The sequence below is a fragment of the Haliaeetus leucocephalus genome, unplaced genomic scaffold (assembly GCF_000737465.1).
Source record: "Haliaeetus leucocephalus isolate CR32 unplaced genomic scaffold, Haliaeetus_leucocephalus-4.0 Scaffold484, whole genome shotgun sequence".
NCBI lineage: Eukaryota > Metazoa > Chordata > Aves > Accipitriformes > Accipitridae > Haliaeetus > Haliaeetus leucocephalus.
Genome location: NW_010972920.1, coordinates 2,743,667 through 2,766,858, shown reverse-complemented (window position 1 = coordinate 2,766,858; position 23,192 = coordinate 2,743,667). Strand labels below are relative to the sequence as shown.

Genomic DNA, 23,192 nt, shown 5'->3' with positions numbered 1-23,192 from the left:
CGGGAAGCTGTGCCGACCATCCCATTTCTCATCTTCTCCAAGCTCTGCAGTGGCTCCCTTGTGTTTTGTGAAGCACTGCATACACGTAGAGCATGCTGGCATTTTTTTAAAATGGCGTGCATTTATCTGATTAAAAGCTATCTAAATTTAGATGCAAACTTGTTTCAGCCCTCGGGGTGCTTGGCAAGTTGCCTGGCGTGCTCTCGGTGCTGGAAAAGTCTGCACACCACTGTTGCTCCAAGGGAAAGTTTCAAGCACGTCATTCCTTTTCTTTTTTTCCTTATAAAGGTTATTGTGCCTCAGCTCTCATTGAATTACCCCCCTAGTTCAGAAAGGAAAGGTTATTTTTCCCTCTCTTTTCCCCTTGGCAACTCTAGAAGAGTCGCCATCACTGCTCACTAAAAATGTCCCTTGCAGGGCCATTGGTATTTAAGGGTGCTCCAGGGACTCCCCTGAGCTCTCTGCTGGGGCCACTGATGGGCTGAGGCACTACAGGGACAACCTAAAAAGGGATCAGGGTAACTAAAAGATCTTTTCTGGGCCCAGAGGCCTGTGAAACCCATTTGTGTTGTAAATACAGTCATAGGAAGAAAAAAGGTGCCTGAGGATGCTCAATTTGGCCTGAAATTTTTCATGTGTTTTCTCCAGTGATTTGAGGGGTGGCTAATTACTCTCTCTTTCCTGCAAAACCAAAAAGGGACCATCAATATGTCATATTAGGAGATGTGGTCGGGCTAAATATAGCTATTGCTTTTTTTCTGACAAGTGTGCAGCAAGGAGCTCACTATCTCCTGGCTTTCGGTGCTCAGCACTGGTCCCTGGCTTTGGCCTCTCCACTGGCTTGGACGAGCTTTGGGTCTGGTCAAACCTCGCCGTTTTTCTCCATGCGTGTATTTCACCTCGTGCAACGCCGAGCACTCGCACGCACCATTAATTGCCGTCTTCTGCAGGTGCGGTCTGAGAGACTGTAGCTGATACCCTGGTGGATGTTACCCAGTTAGCATTACCTGGCACATAGCAACTGACAGTCCACAGGCTCAGTTAAATAAATAAAAAATCACCCATCTTTTGCTCTGCATAGGTCTGGAGAAACCCCTTTTCTGGGACTCTTGAGTTGCAAGGTGGGAAGGCTAGACTCCCTGATGTGGGGTCCCCCAGCTCAACCCTTGATTGCTGGATGCTCCCCCCACCCCCGCCCCTGCACAGCAGATGGGAGAAAATATTTTACCTGCACCTGCAATTTGAACTGGTTTTCTCCATCAGTGCAGGGGTGCAGCCCTCATCACTGCTGTCCTCATTTCCTAGGGGTTTACACCTCCTTTGGAAGCGCTGATGGCTCTGGAAATGGTGGGTGATACGGCCTTTGGGAACCAGCCCAGCCCACGCTGAAACCTGTAGTGTCTGATGGGAAGATAATGAGATGCTAATGAAGCTCCCCCCACCCCGCCCCCATAAGAATGAGCTGGGATGGGGCGGGGGGGGGGGGGGGGGGGGGGGGGGGGGAGGCTGTGAATGTGCGTGTTTCTCCCCTTCACCTTCAGCAGCCCCATTTACAGTGGTATGAGTGTCATCAGGATCACCCCGAAGTTTAAAAAAGAAATGCAAAAATTAGTAAATGCACATAAATAAGCTGCGGTTCAAGCCACGGTTCTGTTTAGAAGAACAGAGTTTCATCTATTCCCAGGCTGAATCTCCCTCTTGTGAAGTGAGGAACTTTTAACAGAGATTTTTCAGTCCCTAGTGATACTCAGTTAGGCATTTGGGGGCTGGTGGGAAGTGATTTTGAGACACACTGCAAAGCATTTTGACCCAGCTCAGGAATCCTCAGTCCAAGGTGTTCCCTCCAGCTGGAAAGTCAGTATATGGCCCAAGTCACCTTGGGTCATTGCAGTGACGGGCTGGAAACCTTGTGTAGGGGTATGCCAAGCCAGTACAGCCTCTCCTTTGTTCGTGGAGAAGCATTTGTTCTATAAGAATCTAATATAAAAGGGGTTTCTGTTCAGGACTGAGAGGCTTGACATTTATTTGCCACTTCAAACCTGTTTGGCTGTAAGTGGGACTGGAGTGCGGTTTTATGCCTCGTGCAGGTTCTGTGTGAATCACACCCATTAAAAACTCCTGTAAATTGATAAAAAAAAAAAATTTGTTCTAGTTTCCCTTAACTCTGTGAAAGCACTCTGAATCTTCGTTTGTTCAGAGCTGCTGTTGTTATTATTCATAATAAACTGATTGTTTTCACTGTGAATTTTGTTTATTTTCTCTGATTCAAGATGTTGCCTTATTTCCTGTAAATACAGCATAAACTGTTGTATTAACAAACTGGTCTTTATAAAATAGCCTGGTTAGTGTTTGGCCAATATCCACCTGTTGTGGATTTCGCAAGAGCTCACAGAAGGAATTGAAAGTTTAAATAACTTTCCCATGGATTTACCCTTCGGGGCTGAATTGTTTTGCCTAAGTAAGTGATTTAATACTGTCAAGAAATTTGCGGCCAGAGTAATGGTAGGCAGTAACAGAACAATTTGAATAACCTTTTCAATCAGATCATCTTCTTCATTTGCAAGCAGGTGGTGGAATTTGTTGTCTTTAAAAAAAGTTAAAAAAAAAAATCTTGCTTCTGCTTTGTTTTTCATTTCAAATTTACAAGTTTCTTTCTTGACATATTGTTACTGCTGAGGGAGGCTGCACTAGGACCAGGAGAACCCCCATTTTTCTGTTTTGTGTATAGCAAAGTGTTTTGCTTTAAATTGCATGCTTTTTATCATTGCCTCTGCCAGTGGAAGCAAGCGTTTCTGAATATTGTATGCCTTGCAGAAATTTTCTCCATCACTTACCTGGCTTGTAGTCAATTCATGCTTAGCAAAGGCTGTCACTGGGTTTGCTGCTTTTTTTCCTCCTTTAAAACTCATTTCCTATCTAAAATTAGAGATGTGCCCTAAAGTTTTGTGGATCTAACATATTTTCGGAGTGATGAGACCCGAGAGGAACCATCCCGAACTCCCTGGTACATTTGCATTGCACATGAAACGGGTCGCAGGTTCTGTGAGAAGCTAAAAACCATACTGTGCAGAGAGGGAAAACGTTGATCTTTTTGCCGGGCTTCAGCTTGTAAATCATTTAAATTCTCAAACAAGCGTTCCTCTGTTTTGCACAGAACTTCCTGTTGCTGCAGAGAGTACTGGGGTAAGGCTGGTACCAACCAGATTCTGAGGGTGGGATTTTTGAAAAGTGTTTGAATGTCAGTCTTTACTTGCCTTGAAGTCACAGGTAGATTGGTTTTAACTTCAGCAAGATTTCAGCCAGAGCAACCAACTTAACTGAAATCTCCTTTATGTTTGCCATACAGCTCTCCCCTCTTCTCAAGTATTTTTTCATAAAACAGCCCTACTTTTTAGCGCTGCTGAAGCAGGAGAGGTCTTGCCTGATTGTCTACATAACAGAGAAGCAGAAAACCTCGAAGTGGCAGGGCTCTGCAGCCCATGTAGGTGCTGGAGGCCTGTGGACAATTTTGGCCCAGCTTCATCTGAATCTGAGCCGACTGGTTTGGGTTTCCTTGGGTAGGTTTGCCAAATACCCGATCGCTGTCTGTTACAGATGAGCCTGTTCCATTTCTTGCAGCTTTAGTTTCCTTTGTGCTTTCTTTTGCTCAGTTTAGCTGACAGGCACGGCTCAGTGTTTCACCAGGCTGTCTTTGGTTTTGCAGGTAGCTGTATCCAGCTGGGTGGCAGGTGGATCCAAGGGTTACCATGAAGTTTTCAGGACCCCTGGAGAGCCAGAGGTTGTCTCTCCTCCTGGAGACGGCAATCTCTAGGGAAGCTCAAATGTGGAAAGCACATGTGCCGAAAATTCAGCCTAATCAGGTAATGTCTCCTCTTCACATCATTCATCTTGGTAAAGGCATGAGACTATCCTCTGGTGTATTTTTATGTGAACCACTGAAGCTGTTGCATGAGAAGTTACCTTCTGCCTGAGACCTGGGAAGTCAGCCTCTGAAGTCAGTGATTACTTTTTTATTTGAGGGACAGGAGTACAGAACACACTGTACAGCACACAATGTTAGATCTCTGCTGTTGCTTGTGAAAGCATGTACGTATATTGCCTTAATTAAATTCGTTTTACAAATTGCATGGATAATTAATGCACATTTCTAGCGGGTACCAACTCTGCAACAGTTCTTAAAAGCAGCTTCATTTTCTTGGACTAAGTTCACTAATAACAGCGTTGAAATGCTGGTTGCTTTCCACATGAAATGACGTCTTCTCACATAAACCGTTGCCGCTAGCTTAGCTCAGGCCTCCCCCTGAAACAGCATATTCACAGCGAAAGCCTGACTTTGCCGCCTTTTTCCCATTCTGGGCCAGATTCTTCCCTACTGTAAATCAGCCTAGTTCTGCAGGGTAGGCTGTAGCTGTATCGGCTGAAGCCAGATGAGGATCTGATGTGCTCAGGCACTGTCTACTTTAGAAAGAACCCCACTGACTGTAATGGGACTATTTATGGAGCAGGGTGCAAGCTCGTGTCAAGGGAAGCAGAGCCAGGCGCTGGCCTGTTCCAGCGAGGAATGTTCTCACAGGACTGGAGGACAATTCAGGGTGGAGGGGACCGCAGGGGGTCTGTAGTCCAACCTCCTGCTCAAGATTTGCAGCAGGGCCAGCCAGCTGGGAGGTTGGACCAGGTCGCTCATGGTCTTACCCAGCCTGGATTGTGTTTGTGCTCCTTGCGGAGGAGGCGCCTGTCTAGCATGTGCACTTGAAAATGCCTGTGAACTCCACAAAGTTTTGTTTAAAACAAAATCTGAAATGTGAGGGTGGTTGTCACAGAGTTTCTGGTACTTTGTCACTGGGTTGGGCAGAAATAACCACACTAAAGGGCTCAGATCGAGTCTTGCTGTTCTTGATTCATATAAAATATTCACGCAAGTGTGTCAGCTGTTGTGAAAGCTAATCGGTGTGGTGGTTGTTTTTTCTGTCTGGCGAACAAGAAACTGCTGTTGTTGTGTACAAACAAATATGTTTTTAAGGGGCTCAGTATTAGTTTTGTTAATCCACATTTAGGTTTCCAAATAAGTGATCTGGTTGTCCAAGGCGTTGTGTATATTGTAGCTGTGGCTGTCTTCGGGCACATACAATTTAAGACCCTGGTTTATGGTAAACCAGCCTGTTATTCCATGCTGGCAGTATTCCTGGGGTTAGTGATTATAACGTAGGGAGGTAAGATTACAGTATAACAAGATAGGTTAGGGACTCAGAGAGTGTAGCCAAACCAGATTCTTGTGTGGAGATTTCACAGGGACAAGGCGCTTGCATTTTTGCCTTGGTGAAGTTGATTCCGGCGGCTCAGAAACCACCACCTGCATTAGACGGTTTTCCCAGCAATCCTTCCCTTGCGGGACTGCGTTGTTGCCCTTTGAAGATGAGGTTCCCCACCTGTGCCACGTTCAAGTTGTCGCTGCAGCAGAAGGACTAACCTCAGCCCTGTGTGTGGTGAAGAACAGCTGTCCTGCTGCCAGGGACCTTGAGGGGGTCTTAATGGCCCTGCGGTTGAGGTTTGCAGCACCTTGCGAAGTGTTGTCCTCAGCGGTAGATACTCAGAGAAGTTAACGGGACTTTTGACAGTCTGCCGATTGTGAAACCGGGCAGGCAGCTCTGTTGCCTGCTGTGAAAAGTCGGGAGTAGGATCAAGTATGGAAACAGCCTGATGGCTAAAGCCAGTGTAAAGTTTGTGCTCGATAGCAGAGTCTCAGGTCAGGCCTGGACGAAGACAAGTTTGTCCTTTTAGTGTGCAAATATGTCATGATGATGAAGGATCTCTTCCCCCCTTCCTGCCCTGCACTACGACAGTATCGCTGAGGTCCGTGCTTGGGAGTGTTTCCTGGCCCTCTGCTTGTCCCCTAGGGTTTCTACTCCTGGAATTTCCACCCCCAAAACTCTGTTGTCTGTGTAACCTTTTCCTTTATATTTTCCTACATGTCAGTTCAGACATCGACTTTATCAGCTACAACGCCGTGCTATTAAATGTTTGCTAGCAGTAAATAATCTTTGAATTGGATTGAAATCTCTGTGTGCGCGTGTGTAAAATGTACGAAGGTCAGATTTAAAAGAGAACATAAACACAACTGTCTGCTCTGGGGAAATCCTGACTTGCAATGCCACGGTGCAGCTGAAAACCCTGGATCTGTAGTCACGTATTTCTCTCTGTTCCTGCAGTTAGTGACACCCAACTTTTCAAATGGTCACGTGTTCCCCCCTTTCTGCAGCATTCATTTTGGCAGTGTTGCAGTCATGGACATTCAGTGTGAATTATCCTGTTTTCTGTAATATCTGGAAGAAGGTCATATTCCCTAACATTTACTGCCTTCTTCTGAAAGCAGCTGCAGTAGCCTAAAACCTCACTTGTATGAAACTGTTGTTTATTTCCCATGACAGTCAGGAAATCTGCATCCTTCTGTGTATCAGATCTGGCAACCTGAAGCCTGTGTAACTTTCCATTCCTTGCTACAAAAGTAGACTGACTACAGAAGGGCTTTTAATGAAGTCATCTGGTTTGCAAATGAGAAAATGTGAGTGCGTCTACAAAAATCTAATGATCAGATTGGAGATATACCGTAACTATTTTCAGGAGTAAACTTTCAGTTTTGACTCTTTAGGAGACATTTTTGGTTCTAATGTTTAAAACTGGAACAAATTCCGTTTCTAAATGTGTGTCAGAGTTGAGATCTTTGAAAGGAAGAAAGAAACTTGTAGTTACAGAAACAGGAAGACTTTACATTTTTAGTACAGGATGCAGAATCTGTTGGGGACTTTGGTCCTGATAATTTAAAGTATGTGATTTTTCTGTTTCATTCTTACTTTTTGTCTGAAAACTCCCATTTCCTACTGGCAGGTAATTTCTTTTGTTTCCCTCGTTTAAATGTAGGCCACTGGCTCCAGGTATTTGCAATATATCAAAGCCAGCTCTCACAAGGGCTTTTCAGTCTGAAAAAATAGGTGGGCTGAGTCTGGAACCCTCCCTGTGCTTCTGAATGTATTTGGTCTTTTTTTTTTTTTTCCCCTCTTGGGTTATACAATATGCAGATGACATTCAGAAGTTTTCATGTGATTAAGGCTTGAGAAATCAAGCAGTAAAAACTGGTCAAAGGTTGATCTTTGCATGTTACCAAGTAACTTTGCAGCAGAGAGGTGTGTAAGTCAAGATTCTTGGTTTTAATTTTTTATAGAAACAGAGTGTCACTTCTGTAATTTCTCCTTTCTTGCCTGTTCTGGCTCTTTCTTTCTGTCTTCTCATTTGTTCTCTGTACCTCTTGAGGAATCAGGAGACCTCAGTTTATTTCCAGTTTTTCCACTGTCTCACCACATGACCTTGGGTCAGTCTTTTAACCTTCTGGTGCCTGTTTTATCCTGCGGGTGAATCGGAGACTGACTTACCAATTTTGTAAAACGTTGTGAAGTTAATGCATCCAGCTCTTCTGCTTTGCCGAGCAGTAATCTCTCTCCCCAGTGTTTGTGCGTGTTACCGTGCAGATGGCAGAGGCTGTGCTGCTTGAGCTGTTTGCTGGGCCGCTAAACCGTAGGCAAACCCTGCAAAACGTCACCTCTGAAAGCTATCAGGAGAGCACCTCTAATTCTCAACAGGTACAAGTGAGAAGCAACCCAGTGGGCCTCGGTTGGGGGTCGCTCAGGTGTAAAACAAGCAATCCTGAGACCCAAGGAAGGACCGATTTGGCTGCGATGTTTACAGCTGCCCTTTTCAGAAGCCTCCCAGTCCTGATAAAGGTCACCTGCTTGCTCCCCAAGGAGCCCACAGTGAGACTAGGCAGAAACAAATAGGGGAAAGAGCAAAACATCTCTGCCTGGGACAGCAGACATTAAAGAAAAAAAATTGACAGGTAAGGTGTTTTTCCTAGATTAGGCAGCAATAAAATCGAGTCATGTTTGAGTTCACAGATATTTTTTTTAGACTGCATTTTCCAGAAGTCTCAAGGTATTCTTAGAGATCTCTTGTACTGTGCTCGCTCCCTGGCACCTGAGTCATGGCCTCCGTCCCTCCCGTCTCACACAGCAAGCGTGCAGCGGGCCCTGCGGCAGGGTTGCCAGGTCAGGGACGGTAACGAGGCGATGCGGCTGCTGGTAAGCGGGAAGCAGAACAGCAGCTCTGTGCGCTTCTCACCATCGCCAAGGCCTCACAGGCAGCTTTCTGCCAGCATGCCGAAGAAATGGGATTTGGGGCACTGATTTGGGAATTGGACAAATAAGGTACTACCCATCGTAGATGCTGGAGGCCTCGGGTCTGTGTGTTTTGTGTGGGCCACTGTATTCCCTCCCTTGGGCAGAATTACAGACCTCTGTGGTTGCTCACTTTGGAGCGGTAAAATGACAGACACGGTGAGCGTGGCGCTGCCGTTACTTGGTGTAGTCGCCTGCAGTCCTGGCATGTTGACTGGTCTCTTATTGTGTTATTTAAAATACCCATCAGGAATCCTTCACAGAAGCTTCCTGTTTGCTTGACAGCATGTTCATCGATAGACTAAGTGACAGACGGGGTATTTCTTGATAAGGAATCAAGCAAATAATGGCAGGAAGCAGGTCAATGTGATGTACCCCTGCTTTACACGAGGAAGAGAGAGAAGTTGATACCCCTCCGCTTCCCCATTTGTGTCCCAAACACATTCCATTAGCTCCATAGTTCCTGTGAGGTGGCTTATATGTGTTTGTGCTGAAACAAAACTAATGGGTTTACACACACTGTTGTGCTTTGAAAATGTGGGAATTAGCATCGCGTCTTCCACTTGGAAAAGAAGATACAGGTCTGTTGCTCACACATGGGTTTGGAATAGCTTTGATAGGTTTGCACATCTGACAGGCCTGTTGCGTTCTTTGGGTATCGCGTTTTGAGCTCATACCGGCAGGGCTTGTTGTGCGCACCATTGCGTCCACTGCTCTCGCTGGCCTCCCGATGGGTGGAGGTGTTTGTGTGCTCCGCAGGTGGAAAAGACTTGCGGAAACCTCTTCTCTTATTTTATGGAGGTGCCAAGCAGGACTAAGCAGGATGGAAAGGGAGGAAAGGAGCGGTGGTTGATCTTGCACTCCGCTGGAGCGTTTCGCCTACCACGTTACACGTCGCCGTCAGTCCCAAGCACAAGGCAGATCAAGAGATAGCTGTGAGCAAACGGCTGTAAGCGGCATGCAGGGCAGTTGGTAAAAGTTACTCTTAAGGCGGTGCGGCAGCAGCCCTGCGTCTCTTCGCTCACAGTAAAACTCTGTCAGGCACTTTTGCAAGAGTCCTGCTTGTGCTCCGCGGGGTGTTTCCCGCGTAGCAAAACAGTTCTGAAATCCCTCATGCTCCACGCAGCTGCCCGCTGGCTTCCTGCTCCTGCAAATATCTGTGTGGGCGCCAGTCCAGAGAAAAGCACTCCGGCACCTGCGCGGGCTCGCTCTGCGATGTCTGGGGGGTGCGTGTGGGGGGGGCAGGTAACATGGTCCCCCCCGCAGGAGCTGGGGGTGCTGGGCACCCGCAGCGGCACACAGTGAGTAGGGCTGCGTTGCGTCAGGTGCCTGATCCTGGTGGTGATTGCGGTGAAGAGCTGGGAGCCCTGTCATTTCTTTGACGGCAGGAGTCCCACCCACATCTGCTAACCTTTGGTGGTGGGACGGGCAACCAGATCTGTAGATCGGGCCTTGCTCTGATCTGGCCTCCCCTCCAAAAAAAAAAGAGGGGGGTGGGGAAAGCACCAGCCAGAGGAGATGGATTGTCCTTCAGTCCTGAGGGCAGTGGTTAGGTCTGTCGTGGAGCAGCCTGCTGCTGCCGTGTGAAAACAGAGTCAGCCATTGCTGGGCTTGGGTTAATTTTTCCCTAATTAAAGCTGTCACGCTAGGCTAGCATGCTCTTCCACCCCAGGGCTTCAGTCCTGCATCGGTGGATTTGTGGCGACAAAACAAAGAGCTGGCCACACACAGACGGGTGAGTGGCAGAAGGCGATGTCTATGGGAAACTACCTCCACACCAAAGAGTAACATTTGCTTTCCAGCCCAAAGGGACTTTTTTTACTTTCAGCCACCCTAGTGTCTCAGTTTTGCTTTTGGTTTTATATAACTACGGAACAGCGACCTCACTGCTTAATTAATTTTACAGCGCTGCATTTCTTACTTGTGTTACTAGGATGACATAGCTACACCTTCGAGGGAGAGGGATAGAGACCAACATGTTTGTGTGGGAAGCTCCTTGCCCTGCTTGCAGGTAGCAGCAGAATTTGCGGGTGCAGTGGACCAGTTCTCATTCCTTTTGCCCGACTCTTAAAATGGGCCTGGTGCTGATGGGAGGAGGTTTAAATTCACCTGGTCTTTCCCTGTGAGGGAATTCTCCCCCTGGCCCTTGTGCTCCTTTATTTGCAGTTAGCGACTGGAGTAGACAAACTTATTGTAGGGTTGGTGTTATTGCAGGAAAGAGCTGGAGATTTGCCTCCTTTCCTTTGCTTCCCCAGATAGTTCTTAAGCAGCCAGATTTTATTTTGAAGCCTTACTTCTGCCATGCATATACCTAGATGTGAGTTCACTTTGCAGTTGTTCCTTTATATTAAAGAAACAGGGTGCTCTGTGTGGGGGCTGGGTTTTTTCCTGTTTTAATTTTTTATCTTACTTAGATACACTGTTGTTTTTCAGCGGTTTAGATTAAACACCATTTCTTTTTCACCTGGAAAGGATACTTGTTCCCAGGGGCTGAGCATGCAGTTGCTATTCTTTATGTTACAGCCTTGCTGTTTAAAGCTAACTCCGGAGTCTGAAACTTTGCCTTTTGGCCTTGCACTGCCCCTGAAGGGTGAGAAGATACAAGGACACATCTTGGGAGGACTGAAGACTGAGAGGCAGTATGGAAAGATGATCTTGCCCTTCCCACCCATGCTGTTTTTAGGAGAAGGCCTAACCTTTTCCTTTGGCAGGCACAGGGAAAACAGCGCTGGGCCAGGACAGACACAGCCAGGAACTGTCAAAGCTGATGCCCGTTTCTGCCAGGATCCAGCAGCAATGGGATTTGCCAGGAATGGAAGGGGACAGGAGAAATCCCCCCATGCTGCTGAGGGATGGCCCTGCCTCCCCAGCAAGAAACGCAACAGATTGCAGGAGGGAACGCGGAGGAGATGGAGTCTGCTGCCCTGTCGATAGAGCACTGATGGCGCAGCTCCCTCCTTGCCCACCAATGGCCCAAGACCCTTGCTGCTGCCTTCACCAGTAAAGCTGCTGCAGCAGGACCAGGGCAGTGATTTAAAGAGTCAGAGGCAGGTTTTTAAAATCAAGTTTACTTTGTTTGATGGGGTGGTCTCAGGTTGGCTTGTAGCAGGTACGCACAAAGCTTACCTGCTGGATTCACCCAGATACTGCATTTCCAAAATAATCCCTTAAGCTGCTAGAAACATTTTAAGCCCACAGTTCTGTCCAGACCTGGCTACGGTTATAAGCCCTTTTCTATGGCTTTTTCTCCTTCCACTTAAAAACAGGCACAATGAATAAGGCACTAAGGAACTTCATCTTAACTAGCACTCCCCAGCTTTTCTGCCTGTTTTAGGTTCAGCTGTGCAGGCCTCGCTTTGCTACAGGAGAAGTATGCTCTGAAAGGGCAGCCAGTATTTAACATAGCGTTACCCTTTTTTCTCCCCAGATACATTCGAGGTCCCTATCCCGCTGTCCGAAAGATGTTTTTAGCAGATCATTTAATAAAGTTCTTACTGCTGTGTGGTGCATTCGTGATGCTCCCAAGGCACGTCAAACTAGCATTTCTGTAACGAGTGCAACGTGTTGCAGACAGGGGGTGTCCTGCCCCTGGTGGGGCTCAGGTTTCACCCTTAAATTGCAATAACGATTTCAGAAAGAATCATTATTTTGGGGGACTGAGAAAACCAATTTTCTTTTGTCTCCTGAAAAATGGTAGGTGCTTTTTAAAAAGCCCCACTTATAGTCAAGTGGCATCCAGAGGTCCCAGCTGATACCAGAGGCCCATCTGGGTCGGACACAGTCCTGCTGACGCTGTTGCACCTTCGGGGCTTCAGGAGAGAAAACAAGGCAGGACTTTGTTCTCCTCAGGGGAGCACCTGATACAGCACTGAAGGCACAGGTACTATCACTTCATCAGCCCAGCTCGTACAGCTGGAAGAAACACCTTTGGCTTGCACAACCCTCTGTCTTTAGACCGGATCCCTGCTACCGTAGCACTGTTACCGTTGTACTTTTTCTAAGGGACTTGGGCAGCCGCATTTTGGCAGGACGCACGTCTGTGAGCAGCAGTAACCGGCTGCACACCCACTGTCACAGAGCCCAGAATTCAGCCCTGGGGCGCGAGCCCAGCTACCTTCCCTGCCCCTTCTTGTCCCACTCAGTGGTGAAGGTGGAACTCAGCACTAGTAAGGAAGTTTAGCAGAGAGTAAAGGTGTCATACAGCACGTAGCAGTGAAAGGTCTAAAACTGGCATCCTCATGGAGGCCCTTGTGTAATTACAGTTCTGCCTACCACACTCTGCTTTCACACATGTTCTTGACTCCCGGGCAGGAGAGTCAGTAGTCCTGTAAAAAAGCACATTACTGTCTACGCAAAGGAGACAGTAGGGACCCCGGTGATAGATGTAGCCTGAGGTATTTATTTTGCATTAGTGTTGGGTGGTTTTATTTTCTAAAATGCTGCTACTTTCCCCACCCCGTGTTATTGCTGGGAGGACAGCTACAACCCAGCCCAGCAGTGATGTTTGTTTGCATAAACCCTTAGCTTTCTTTTCCACAGTCACTGGTCAGCCAGCGTTTCATTCGGTTTCATTCTCTTGCACCACCTCAGCAGTAGCCAAAAGAGCCCAGGGACCCTAAACGTCGCAGAATAAATTTGTTTGGTTTCACTTCTTGCTTCTGGACACATCCTTGCTAATCACCCTGCATAATCCCTGTTGAATTGAAAGGCTCTAGAAAAGCTATAAATACTTCTGAAGAAAGTCAGAGAGAAAGATTTTACGTCAATGACTGATCTGTATGTATGGTTAAAATTCAGCTGTTGTCCAAACTGATCAATGGTGGAGATTTGAGCCAAAAAGTTTAAAACTAAAAAGCCAAACCCAAACTTTGTCAGATGGAATTGTACCTGCTTTACCCCAGTTCACAGTTAGCTGTACTGCTACAGGTCTTTTGTAAGCTGTTTGGAATTTTCTCTTTTTAACATATACTGAGCTAAAAATGTCCCTGTAATTTGAAGGAAAAATAAAGTTTTCCTCTCAAACACCGACTCGGTCCTTCCCTTCTTCTGTTTGGCAGGAGCTGTACAGCCACCTGGCTCCCAAAGCACGTCTTGTTTTGTTCAAGCTGGGCATTTCTGTCTATCTACATGGTTCTAAGGAAATAAAAAAAAAATAATAAAGCCCTTAGAGCTATGCTGGAGAATACCCTGTCAATACTTGAGGAACTACAAGACATCCTTCCTCTTTTCCCCAATGTACAGTGAAATTTTGGAGTGACATTTGAGGTAGCTTTAAGGAAAGTTGTCTTTTCCAGGGCAGATGTCTTCGGATGGGGTAAGTACCTGCAAGAACAAAGTGGTGATTCAGGCTAGCTCAAGGCCTCCCCTTTCCAAAGGAGGCTTTGTTCCCCTGTCAAATAACTCCTGCGGAGATATAAAATGTTTGGTCTTTTCTAACTTGCTCAGCCAGTGTATAAGCATAGTTTGTTTTTCTCTCCAACAGGATGTAGCCATTTCTCCAAAGCAGAGGGATGAGGTCATTCAGTGGCTGGCCAAGCTCAAATACCAGTTCCACCTTTATCCAGAAACGCTTGCCCTGGCCATCAGCCTTTTGGACAGGTTTTTAGCTGCAGTAAAGGTAAATATTTGCAGATACATAAACTGAAATCAATTTATGGCACCGACTCCGCTATTTCTGTGTAGAGTCCAAGTGGTGCGGCTGTACAGAAACGCTTACGTCCCCCCTCTGCTCTCACACCCTCTTCCTTTCTCAAACATGTATAAGATGGTACCTGCAGTACTCCAGGAGCTTGATTTTGGGTTTTGGAACTGGCAGCACATGCTGCCACCAGGAACTTTTGGAGGCAGATTCTTTGCATAGCCATTTTTCACCCTGTGAAAGTAGCCATTGCTTTAATAAGAACACGCAGTTCACCTGCCAACAATACTTTCCCCTCTTTCCTCTGTTCTGCCCATTTCCTTTGTGTAAAGCAGCTCATGAGTTTAAATGTATATTAACCTAAGAGAAAAGAAGCACCCTTCCTCTTCAACTACATGCTCACTCGTAACCTCGTTTGAATGTTGAACTTGCCTCAGCACAGGACTTGCTCCTTTAAGCAACCAGAAACAGAGGCTGCACACAAGTTACGCTTTAGATAAAAAGAGAACAGTCTCTACGTTAACCTAAATTGACTCATAAAGCTAAAGGAAATGCCTACTAGCCTGCAGTTAGAAACCTAGTCCCAATGCCCTCTGACAGAGAAGTCAGGGAAAGTCCCTTCTCACCTTTTAATTTCTCTGGTGTTTTAACTGCATTTAATCTGATTGGTACCACCTAGAATTGCTGGGAGCACCTGCTAGCAGCGAACTACCTAGAGGAAACGTAAATGTTTGAGGACAGGTTTGGGCCTGGCAAGTGTGCTAACGCAGGGAAATAAAAAAAAAAAACCAAACAAAAAAAAAACCAAACAAAAAAAAACGGGGGGAAGAAGATAGAAGCAGAAGTGATTGCTTTTGGGGGAGTAGTTCAGTACTAACCTGCTCTATAGCCAGTCTGACAGACTAAGAGCTTAAGACTGATGTCAAGTCACACAGATGTGAAGGAGAGAGAGAAAGGTAAGCAAGCTTGGGCGCAGACCATCAAAGTGACAGGCCATCCACTCCTGCTCTACGAAACAGAACAGAGAATATATATGCCCGTTCAGTTTTAAGCCTGTTATGCCATAGAAACTGTTTAAGAAAGGCAAGTTAAGAATCAGCATTTGGGCTACCTGCAACTGGGATCCGCTGCTCTTTGGTCCCTGTAAGTCTGCCACAGGGAAGAAAGTTAGATGTGCTGTGCTTGGGATGTGTTTTGCACCTGTGCAAATGACTGAACAAACTGTGGGTCAAGCTGAAATCCCTGGCCTTGAGTTGTGAAGTCAGGCTTTGGGTAGCCTTATCTCTTACCTTATTTGCTCAGTTACATTCCATGCTCAGCAAATCTGCAGTCTCATCTGCCTGCGTGTCTAATCTCATCACCAACACGGTTAGATAAGCAGTATAGCTTCAGAGATCTTAGCAGAAGAATGCATTTTCAGCCTGTGCGCTTACATTTCAATGTGATTTAGTTTGGTAGAATGCAAATGACATCATCCATTAACCTACCCTTTAAATATTAATAAATATTGATAATGTTTTAATTACAAGCCATGGAAGTTTTTATTTTTAAGGAAATCTTAAAGTAGCTGACTTGGTAAATACTGAGATGGGAAATAGATTTAAATCTCTCAACAGCTAATGCCCTCAAGTACAGTTTTTCTTTCAGTAATTTGCAGCAGCCAAGGAGTCTGCAAAGAAAGTATGAGAATATGAGTAAGGAGGCCACTGCGTGCTTCAGGCATCAAGCAGGAATGTGGAAAGGTGTTTTGTCTGGGTGAGCATTGTTCTAACAGCTCAGGGCTTTGTACTCCCTCCCCCAGTTTTCCTCTCTTAAGGCCATTGGTCCTCTGATGCAGCTTAACTCCTGGGTTTTTTTACCAGGCACTACACTGTGGGATTTTATTAAGACAACTAGTCCCTTCCCTTCACCCTAAACACGCTTTGAAATGCTGGGACTGGCTGCTCCTAAGGCTGTCACCCAGTCATGCTTTGCAGGCCCAGCCAGCAGCGTTTGGTGTAACTCACTGCACAGCGCTCGTTATAACCCTCAACAGAGCGCTGTGTACAGCCAACCTCAGCAGCACTTCCCCATGTATGAGGAGCCGGCAAGGCAGAAGCTCCTGTAGGAGACCAGGATGGGTGACAGGGTTTTAACGTGCTTTGGTGAGACACACTTGTTCCTTCCTGGTCAGTCTCTAGAGGGGATGCACTGGGACAAAGGAGAGACAAATTTTTTGTTAAAAATATTGGGGACCACAAGCTTCCCTAGTGGTAGGAACCTGCTCTGGACACCTGCTTTTCCATGAATACAACACTGAAGGTGTCCTTCTTCGCTGTATGTTATTTTGCGCTAACTTGATAGCCGCCTTTGAACCTGCCTGCATGGTCAAGAACAAATTCCAGTCTTGCCCTAAGGGAATTTACTCTCTTTGCCTTCAGTGACGCCCAAATGCACAAGCAGACATGTGCACGTACACCCCCGCCCCCAAGTGTGGATTCTCTACATGTATTTAAGTTGAAGTTTAAATGGCACAAGAAAGCCAAAGCTCTAGGCATAGCGTGGTCCTTTTTAAGTAACTGAGGCTGAATGTAGGTAAAGGTCTTCAATTTGGACTCGACCCTGTGTTGTTCTCTTGTTGCTTTCTGGAAAAGGGTGTTCTGGATCTCTTGACAGCTCATTGCATAAGTGTAACGTGCAGCATCTCGCCCTTCAACTACCCCATAGCTCCGTTGCATCTGCTAAAATTTACCTAGCAAGAATAAATCATGGCAACAGTTCAGGTTGTAAGTAGATTTTCACATTCGGTGCAGGATTTTCACTTACCTTTGCTTTCAGCATCTCCTAACATGGACAGGAGAGGACCAGTTGCCAGCAGGCTGTGGGAGGCAGGGGCATGGCTCTGCAGCTGTCTACTCACTCGGCTGTGACAAGGTTTAGAAACAGTGCCTCTGCATTTCCTAGCCCCCTAAGGAGCAGGTGGACACATCCTGTGGTTATTACTCTGATGTTGGAAGGGAAGTCCTTTGTCAGACAGTCCAATTGACAAAGATCGCTGCTAAGCAAAAACTCCAGCACATACGCCATATTCAGAGCGTGTGCTCAATCTGGTCCATGACAGGGACTGTCTGAATACTTTGAGCCCATGCATACTGCTTCCCCCTCACCCCCCTGAGCTGAGGCCCATAAAAGGAGTTTTTTGATGCACGTGAAAAACATCCCCTTTTCCCTCCAAATTTCACTTACCTTGCCTAAAGCAACTCACTGCAGAAGGGACCAGCTCTCCCTCGATAATCCCTGGGCCACAGTTTTGAGAACTGCCGTGTGAAATCACATGAGTGGTGATTTTTGGGGGTGTTTTATACTTCCCTAGGCAAGGACAGCATTTTTAAGTTCTCTTCTTTTCCTTCCTATCCTGTGTCTGACCGCCAGCAGCACTAAGACCAGAGCTCTGCTGAAGCAGGTGGAGTGGCAGTGGTTTTTTGCCAGGTGACTGTCTGGCCCTTCTGATTTTCTCCTTCCTGTTTCTACTGCACTGCCTAAAAATGAGCTCTCTCCGCTCCAGCGCTGCACATCACTGGGTGCCAATTACGATCACAGGGCTGGCAGATTGCTCTTCTGCCTTACGTCACAGAGTATGGACTTTTGCTTGGCACAGCTTGCCACCGCCATGGCATAGCTAGAGGTCAGCCCGCTGATCCTGAAAGCGTTGCATGGGCAGCTGAGACCCTGGGGCTCAGGATGTCCGACCAGAAAGGATTATGCATAATTTTTGCATCACATTCACACAGAGAATTCTCTGCTCTTCTGTACCCTAGGCCCGTCCGAAGTACTTGAACTGTATTGCAATCAGCTGCTTCTTCCTCGCTGCAAAGACCATCGAGGAAGATGAGGTAATTTTTTTTGTTCTTACTACCTTAGCATTGTCTGAATATATCCTCTCCCAGTCCTGCCTTTGCTTGTGCGTGGTGGCTGGCACTTGCCAGAACAGGAATGGAGCGTTTTGTGCGATTTCTGTAGAGATTTGTTCTCTTGTTTTTTTGCGTTGGCTTTTACAGAGGATTCCAGTACTGAAGGTGTTGGCTAGGGATAGCTTTTGTGGTTGTTCTCCAGCTGAAATTCGCAGAATGGAGAAGATTATCCTGGATAAACTGAACTGGGATCTTCACATGGCAACGCCACTGGATTTCCTTCATATTGTAAGTAGGGGCTATTTACATTCTTTTTGGTGTCTGTCGGTGTAAATAATGGATCGAGGGCTACCTAGACAAAAACTTTGCCCATAAGGGAGTGAAGGCCTCAGGATGTGTTCGCGATCCCTCCATACAAGTAGTTTCTGAAAGAAAAAGCCTTGCCAGAGAATCTCGGAGGAGACTTGTGACACTTTGGGCATAATTTCCAAAACGTGGGCCTGCCATCTGACCATCTGGCCTGTTTTGAGGCGTGTTAAGCTGCACACCAAGACTTGCAGCTCCCAAAAACCTTGGCCCTAAGTCTTAATTGCTAGTGGTTTTGCTCAAAGCTAAGTGCCAGGCAGCACAAAAACAGAAAATAAAATCAAGGAGAAAGCACTTGCTACAGAAAGGCACGGCCAGAGAACCAGATTCATGGATGAGATAAGACAAAGGGAAGGAAAGTGTCCTGAGGTTCTTTGTTGAATTTCCTCCTCTCTGTTTGTTGGAGAAGGAGTTTTTGCCTAGGACACCTCCACTGACAAACCTGTGTCGGTGAGAGAGAAGGGTGGAAGGGGATAGCCTTTTGCGGAGCCCCAACAAGCCTGGTCCCCAGGCAGATGATGTGTACGATGGCAGGCCCCGCCAGAAAGGCTGCACCAAGCTGTTGGTGGGTTCAACGCATTGGGTTTTTTCCTGTGGTGTGGCAATTGCCTCAAAGATTAAGCTGGAGGATCCTCGTGCATCAAAGATGTCGCATGCCATTCTTGAGGTCTGACCTGGCTTTGCCTGTGGGATTGCCCATCAGTGACACCAGCTGCCTCACGTGCTTGTTTCCCCCCTCCCAGTTCCATGCAGTTGCGGTGTCCAACAGGCCTCAGCTACTGACCATCCTGCCCAAGCTGAGTCCCTCTCAGCACGTGGCGGCGCTCACCAAGCAGCTGCTGCACTGCATGGCCTGTTACCAGCTGCTGCAGTTCAAGGGCTCCATGCTGGCGCTGGCCATCGTCAGCCTGGAGCTGGAGAAGCTGCTCCCCGACTGGCTGGCTCTCATCATCGAGCTGCTCCAGAAGGCACAGGTGAGGGGGTGCTGGCACCGCACGTTGCAGCGGGGAGGGAATGGGGGGGGCCCCAGAAAGCTGCATCTTGCTCAGGACTCCAGGGATCCAAGCCAACCGGGGCTTGCAGATCCCTAGCTGCCGATCTCTGCCTGCAGTTACGCTTTTGTGAGGATGGTTGCGCTTCAGCCCAGTGGGACGGTTTGTTGGGACGGTTCGGCGAAGTCTTGATCTTGACTGTATGCAGTAGGTGACAAAGGGAGGAGCCGCGTGCCCCGATGTGTGCAGGCTCTCTCTGCACCAGGGAGAAAATAACACACTGGGGAGAAAATCCTAGTTAGCTGCCCAGCCATTCATTCTAAGTGTACGGGGTGGTCTGACAAGTACTGGCAAGACAAACACTCAAGCTGCTAAAAATACGCAGTGAAACCTTTTAATATCCAAAAGGTTTTTCCCCCCACTATTCCCGTGAGGTGTAAGGAGCAAGGGTCCATATCTTATGAAGTCGTTGTGTTGGGCGTCTTTTTGGTCCTTCATCACTTATATTCTCCTGCATCCAGCGTACCCCTGAGAAGTGAGGTTTGTGTTCAGAGCCCTAGCCCTGCCCTGGCTGACAGCCTTTCCTTGCCATGGCAGTGATCCCACAATGCCGCTATCTTTGCTTGTTTTCCCACTCCAGATGGATAGCTCGCAGCTGATCCACTGCCGGGAGCTCGTGGCACATCACCTTTCCACTCTGCAGTCTTCTCTGCTGCCCAATTCTGTATATGTCTACAGTCCCCTCCAGCATACCCTGGTGACCTGTAACAGAGGAGCGTTCAAATGCCAGCCCTCCTCTGTCCCAGGGCCAGGTTTCTCCAAGGACAACGGCAGGCCAGAAGTGCCAGTCACAGGTACAGCCGCGCTCTACCAGCGTCTGCCAGCTCCCAGCGGTTGCAAGCAAGCCTCTGCCAAGCGTAAAGTGGAAGAGATGGAAGTGGACGACTTCTACGACGGTATCAAGCGTCTCTACAATGAAGACATTGCTCCAGAGGTAGTGGCTCTTGAAAACATGGGTTCTGTTTGTGGCGCTGATGTCTCGAGGCAGGAGGGCAATGTTTCCCCTTGTCCACCTTTACAGCCAGTGTCTGTTATGTAGCTGTGAGTGCACACCACCAGCTCCACCGTAGCTACTCTAGAAACCATGCAGAACCTGGCACCCTGTGTTCTCAGTGGGGGGAGAAGGGGCCATACCTTGTCAGGCTGAACTGAAGGGAGCCAAAAAACAGAAAAAAAAAAATCCCAACCCTTTTTTGAATTTTTTTCTTGTGCGGCTAATTATAGTTCCACTATTTAAGCACTTAAAAACACAAAAAAGTATAAAAATCTAAAAAAAGACCCAAAAACCAAACAAAAAAAGTAGCAAAAAATTGTTTCTTTCTAGTGTTGTCAGTTCCACTGTTTTTCTGCTCCTGTGTATTGTAACCCATTCTCCGTGTCCAAGAGCTCACATCAGTCGTGCAGAGTTGTTCCAGGTTTCCCAGCCAACTAACACCTCTCTGATCCGATTTCCATCTGCTCCTTGCTCTCCTTCTGCTTGCTCCTCTTTTAATTCTCAGCAAGTCTTGTGCATGATGTTCTGTACTACCTGGCCTTCACAACAGCCTTCTTTTTCCTTTCTAAAGAAAAAGACCTTTTTTGTTTCGTTAGCACTTTGGTGTTTAAATGTGACAATATTTAAAAACTGGATTTAAATAAAACGTTAGTCAGGAAAAAAAACCAAAAACAATGCTTGCAAGCTGCTCCACACTTAAGTAATAACCACAGGTGTGTGAACGTACTCTAGAAGAACACTAGGGCAGCCAGCCACTATGCTCTGTACCTTACAGAGACTTCTCCAATTTAAAACAGTTTGTGTTTTCCAACACAGAAAGCAGTTAACGGATTTTGTATCACTTGAACAAAAACGGTATCTTTTTTTCTCGTTTGCACCAAGAAATGTTGCACTCAGTGTGGATTTTCGCCAACGCTTGACTCTACGTCAAGTGTAAACCTTAAATTCTGCAGTCTGTTTTTTTCCCATGTGTTTATAAGCTTAGCATGTGACCAGCACTGCTCAGTGAGGTGCTGGGGCGGCTACATATGCCTGAGGCTTGAAAGGTGTGTAATTATCAGCCACAAAACCAAACCAAAAGACCCTAACCCTGAAGTTTTGTGTTCATGTAACTTCTAACCAAGAGTAAAACCTTTAAAAACCTGTCTCTTAAATGTTACACCTCTGTTTCTCAGAATGACCTGTCCCAATTATAAGCTCTCTCCACAGCCCTGAGGAAGGTATTGTATTTGGAGCCATTGTACTGATGAAAGCCTTCTGGTAGCAATAAAGAAAGTTGTCCTGGATTCTGAGTCTTCTTTTGTGCTTTTCACCCAAGTCCAGAATCAGTTTTACCGGAGGCTGCAAGGGAGCTGCTCTGTGCCAGGCCTGTGAGAAGGTGGCTTTAGGGGTGCTGGGTAGCTGGGGTGCCAGGGGAGTTGCACAACAAACTCCTTGCCTCTTCGGCAGTTCTGGCTTTAGCCCCAGCTGTGGTGCTCCTCGCTCCGTCCTCAGTCACCAGGCTGTTCCCCTTCCAGGGTGAGTACGGGCCACTCGGTGCCTGGCTGGGACACTGCTTCATCTCGCCTGTCTTGTAGCCATCTCCTTTGTGATAGTCGGAACACCCCAATGAAGAGTCAAGTTTCTCATACCCAGACTGGCTGTAGATTCCTGCTTGCCTGACATCCCTTCCACTGAAAAATCACGTTTGATAATGAAAAGGTTAGTACAGATTTCATTTGTGCTCTTTCCTGTAAGCTCACGTTACAGAATATATTCTGTTCTGTAATGTCGCCTTCTTCCCGGCTGGCTCTGATCTCATGCGCTTCAGGAAGAGCTGGCCCCTCCTGCCTCATGTCTTCTGAGGTGCCATCCTTTTTGTTGTGCACAGCCCACCGTGCCAAACTTTTCTTGGTTTCAGCTGTCTTCCTGCCCGTGTCCTGGAAACCAGCTCCCGAGGCCGCATGTCTCAAAGGGGAGCGCGCCTTCCTTCCCTTCCAGCCATCCTTATGGTATAACCAGTCCCTGACCTTTCCTCTCTTCCCACTGCTTACTTTTCTCCAGCCAGGCTGCCATGCAGTCTCGGGGCTTCACCTGGCACAATACCCCCTCGCTGCAGGATTTCCATGATGCCAGTGCTTACTACTTCAAACCCACTTCAAGGCATACATCTTTTCCAGTTGAACTACACAGCGTAATGCTCTAAATAAAAATAACCGCCCGGATTTCAAACACTAGATACAACAACATGAGCACGGGAAAGATCAGAGCCAGGTAATTTTCACACCCCTTGACAGCCAAGCCAGGCACCCGCGGTTTCTGCACAGAAGGGACTCTTTGTGTGCGCTTGCGCATGCTGCGTGTGAGCAGCAGTTAAAATGATCCAGCTTATCCTGAAGGGAGCAGTTGCTAAGAGCTCCGGCTGTGTACGCAGTCAGAGAGAGGTGAGCCAGGGCTCTCATAACTCTTCTGACGATACTGGCCTGCGCAGCACAAAACAGTGGAGTTTTTTGAGACTACAGCTTATTTTAGTTGGCTTCCAACAGTATGAGACACATCAAGGGGCAAGAATGTAAGATGGGGACCAAAGTGCTGTGGCATTGTCAACCCAGGGCAATAAATCTAAGCCTCACCTTCCACTGGCTTCTCCTCCTCCCACCCGCACTCCTTCCTTCCCACTGTAAAGGATGAATTCCATTCTCCCTTACCCCATTCGGCAGCATCAGCACACAGGCACTCGCGAGGGTTACGGCCCAAACCCCTTTGCAGACACGCACAAGGAGACGAGTCAGCACAGGGCTGGGAGAAGAAAGCTGTTTGCTTGTGCCAGCTGGCAGTGGCCTGGCTGGAACAGAAGGGAGGGAAGCTGGGCATAAGGAGAGAGCTGTAGGTGCTGCTGGAGCAGTTCTTCTCCAACAGATGTACTGCAGCCATGGTTCCGAGTGGCTTTGTGAGAAGGTAAGAGTTTTCCTTCTCACCGTTTTCTCCTACCCCAAAGCGACAGGACAAGAGCAGGTCCTGCGCTGCCCCAACACCAGGCACGTCCTCAGC

General features: G+C 47.3%; 2 protein-coding genes across 4 annotated transcripts in view; one reads left to right on the top strand and one right to left on the bottom strand.

Annotated features, from left to right (window-relative positions):
* Positions 1-3,629: 3,629 nt before the first annotated feature.
* On the top strand, positions 3,630-20,732 carry CCNI (cyclin I). Of its 3 annotated transcripts, XM_010575510.1 has the most exons (7): positions 3,630-3,860; positions 13,705-13,839; positions 17,658-17,732; positions 17,898-18,038; positions 18,860-19,090; positions 19,749-20,226; positions 20,259-20,732. In XM_010575510.1, the coding sequence occupies exons 1-6, from the start codon at positions 3,747-3,749 to the stop codon at positions 20,205-20,207; spliced, it is 1,155 nt and encodes a 384-aa protein (XP_010573812.1). In that variant the 5' UTR covers positions 3,630-3,746; the 3' UTR covers positions 20,208-20,226; positions 20,259-20,732. The 3 variants fall into 3 exon arrangements, with proteins under 3 accessions (XP_010573812.1, XP_010573811.1, XP_010573813.1); XM_010575509.1 differs by having other exon boundaries at positions 19,749-20,732; XM_010575511.1 differs by lacking the exon at positions 13,705-13,839 and having other exon boundaries at positions 19,749-20,732.
* The window catches only part of SEPT11 (septin 11), a 36,180-nt gene continuing 33,651 nt past the window's right edge, over positions 20,664-23,192 (bottom strand). The window contains exon 9 of the mRNA XM_010575513.1: positions 20,664-20,727. Coding sequence (XP_010573815.1) covers positions 20,664-20,727 — 64 coding nt within the window. The remainder of the gene's footprint in view (positions 20,728-23,192) is intronic.

Bases quoted from the DNA above. Each gene is read 5' to 3' on its own strand.
- CCNI (XM_010575510.1), top strand. From the start codon at position 3,747: ATGAAGTTTTCAGGACCCCTGGAGAGCCAGAGGTTGTCTCTCCTCCTG. The intron at 17,733-17,897 runs GTAATTTTTTTT...TGGCTTTTACAG, and splicing joins AGACCATCGAGGAAGATGAG to AGGATTCCAGTACTGAAGGT. The intron at 18,039-18,859 runs GTAAGTAGGGGC...CCCCCCTCCCAG, and splicing joins CACTGGATTTCCTTCATATT to TTCCATGCAGTTGCGGTGTC.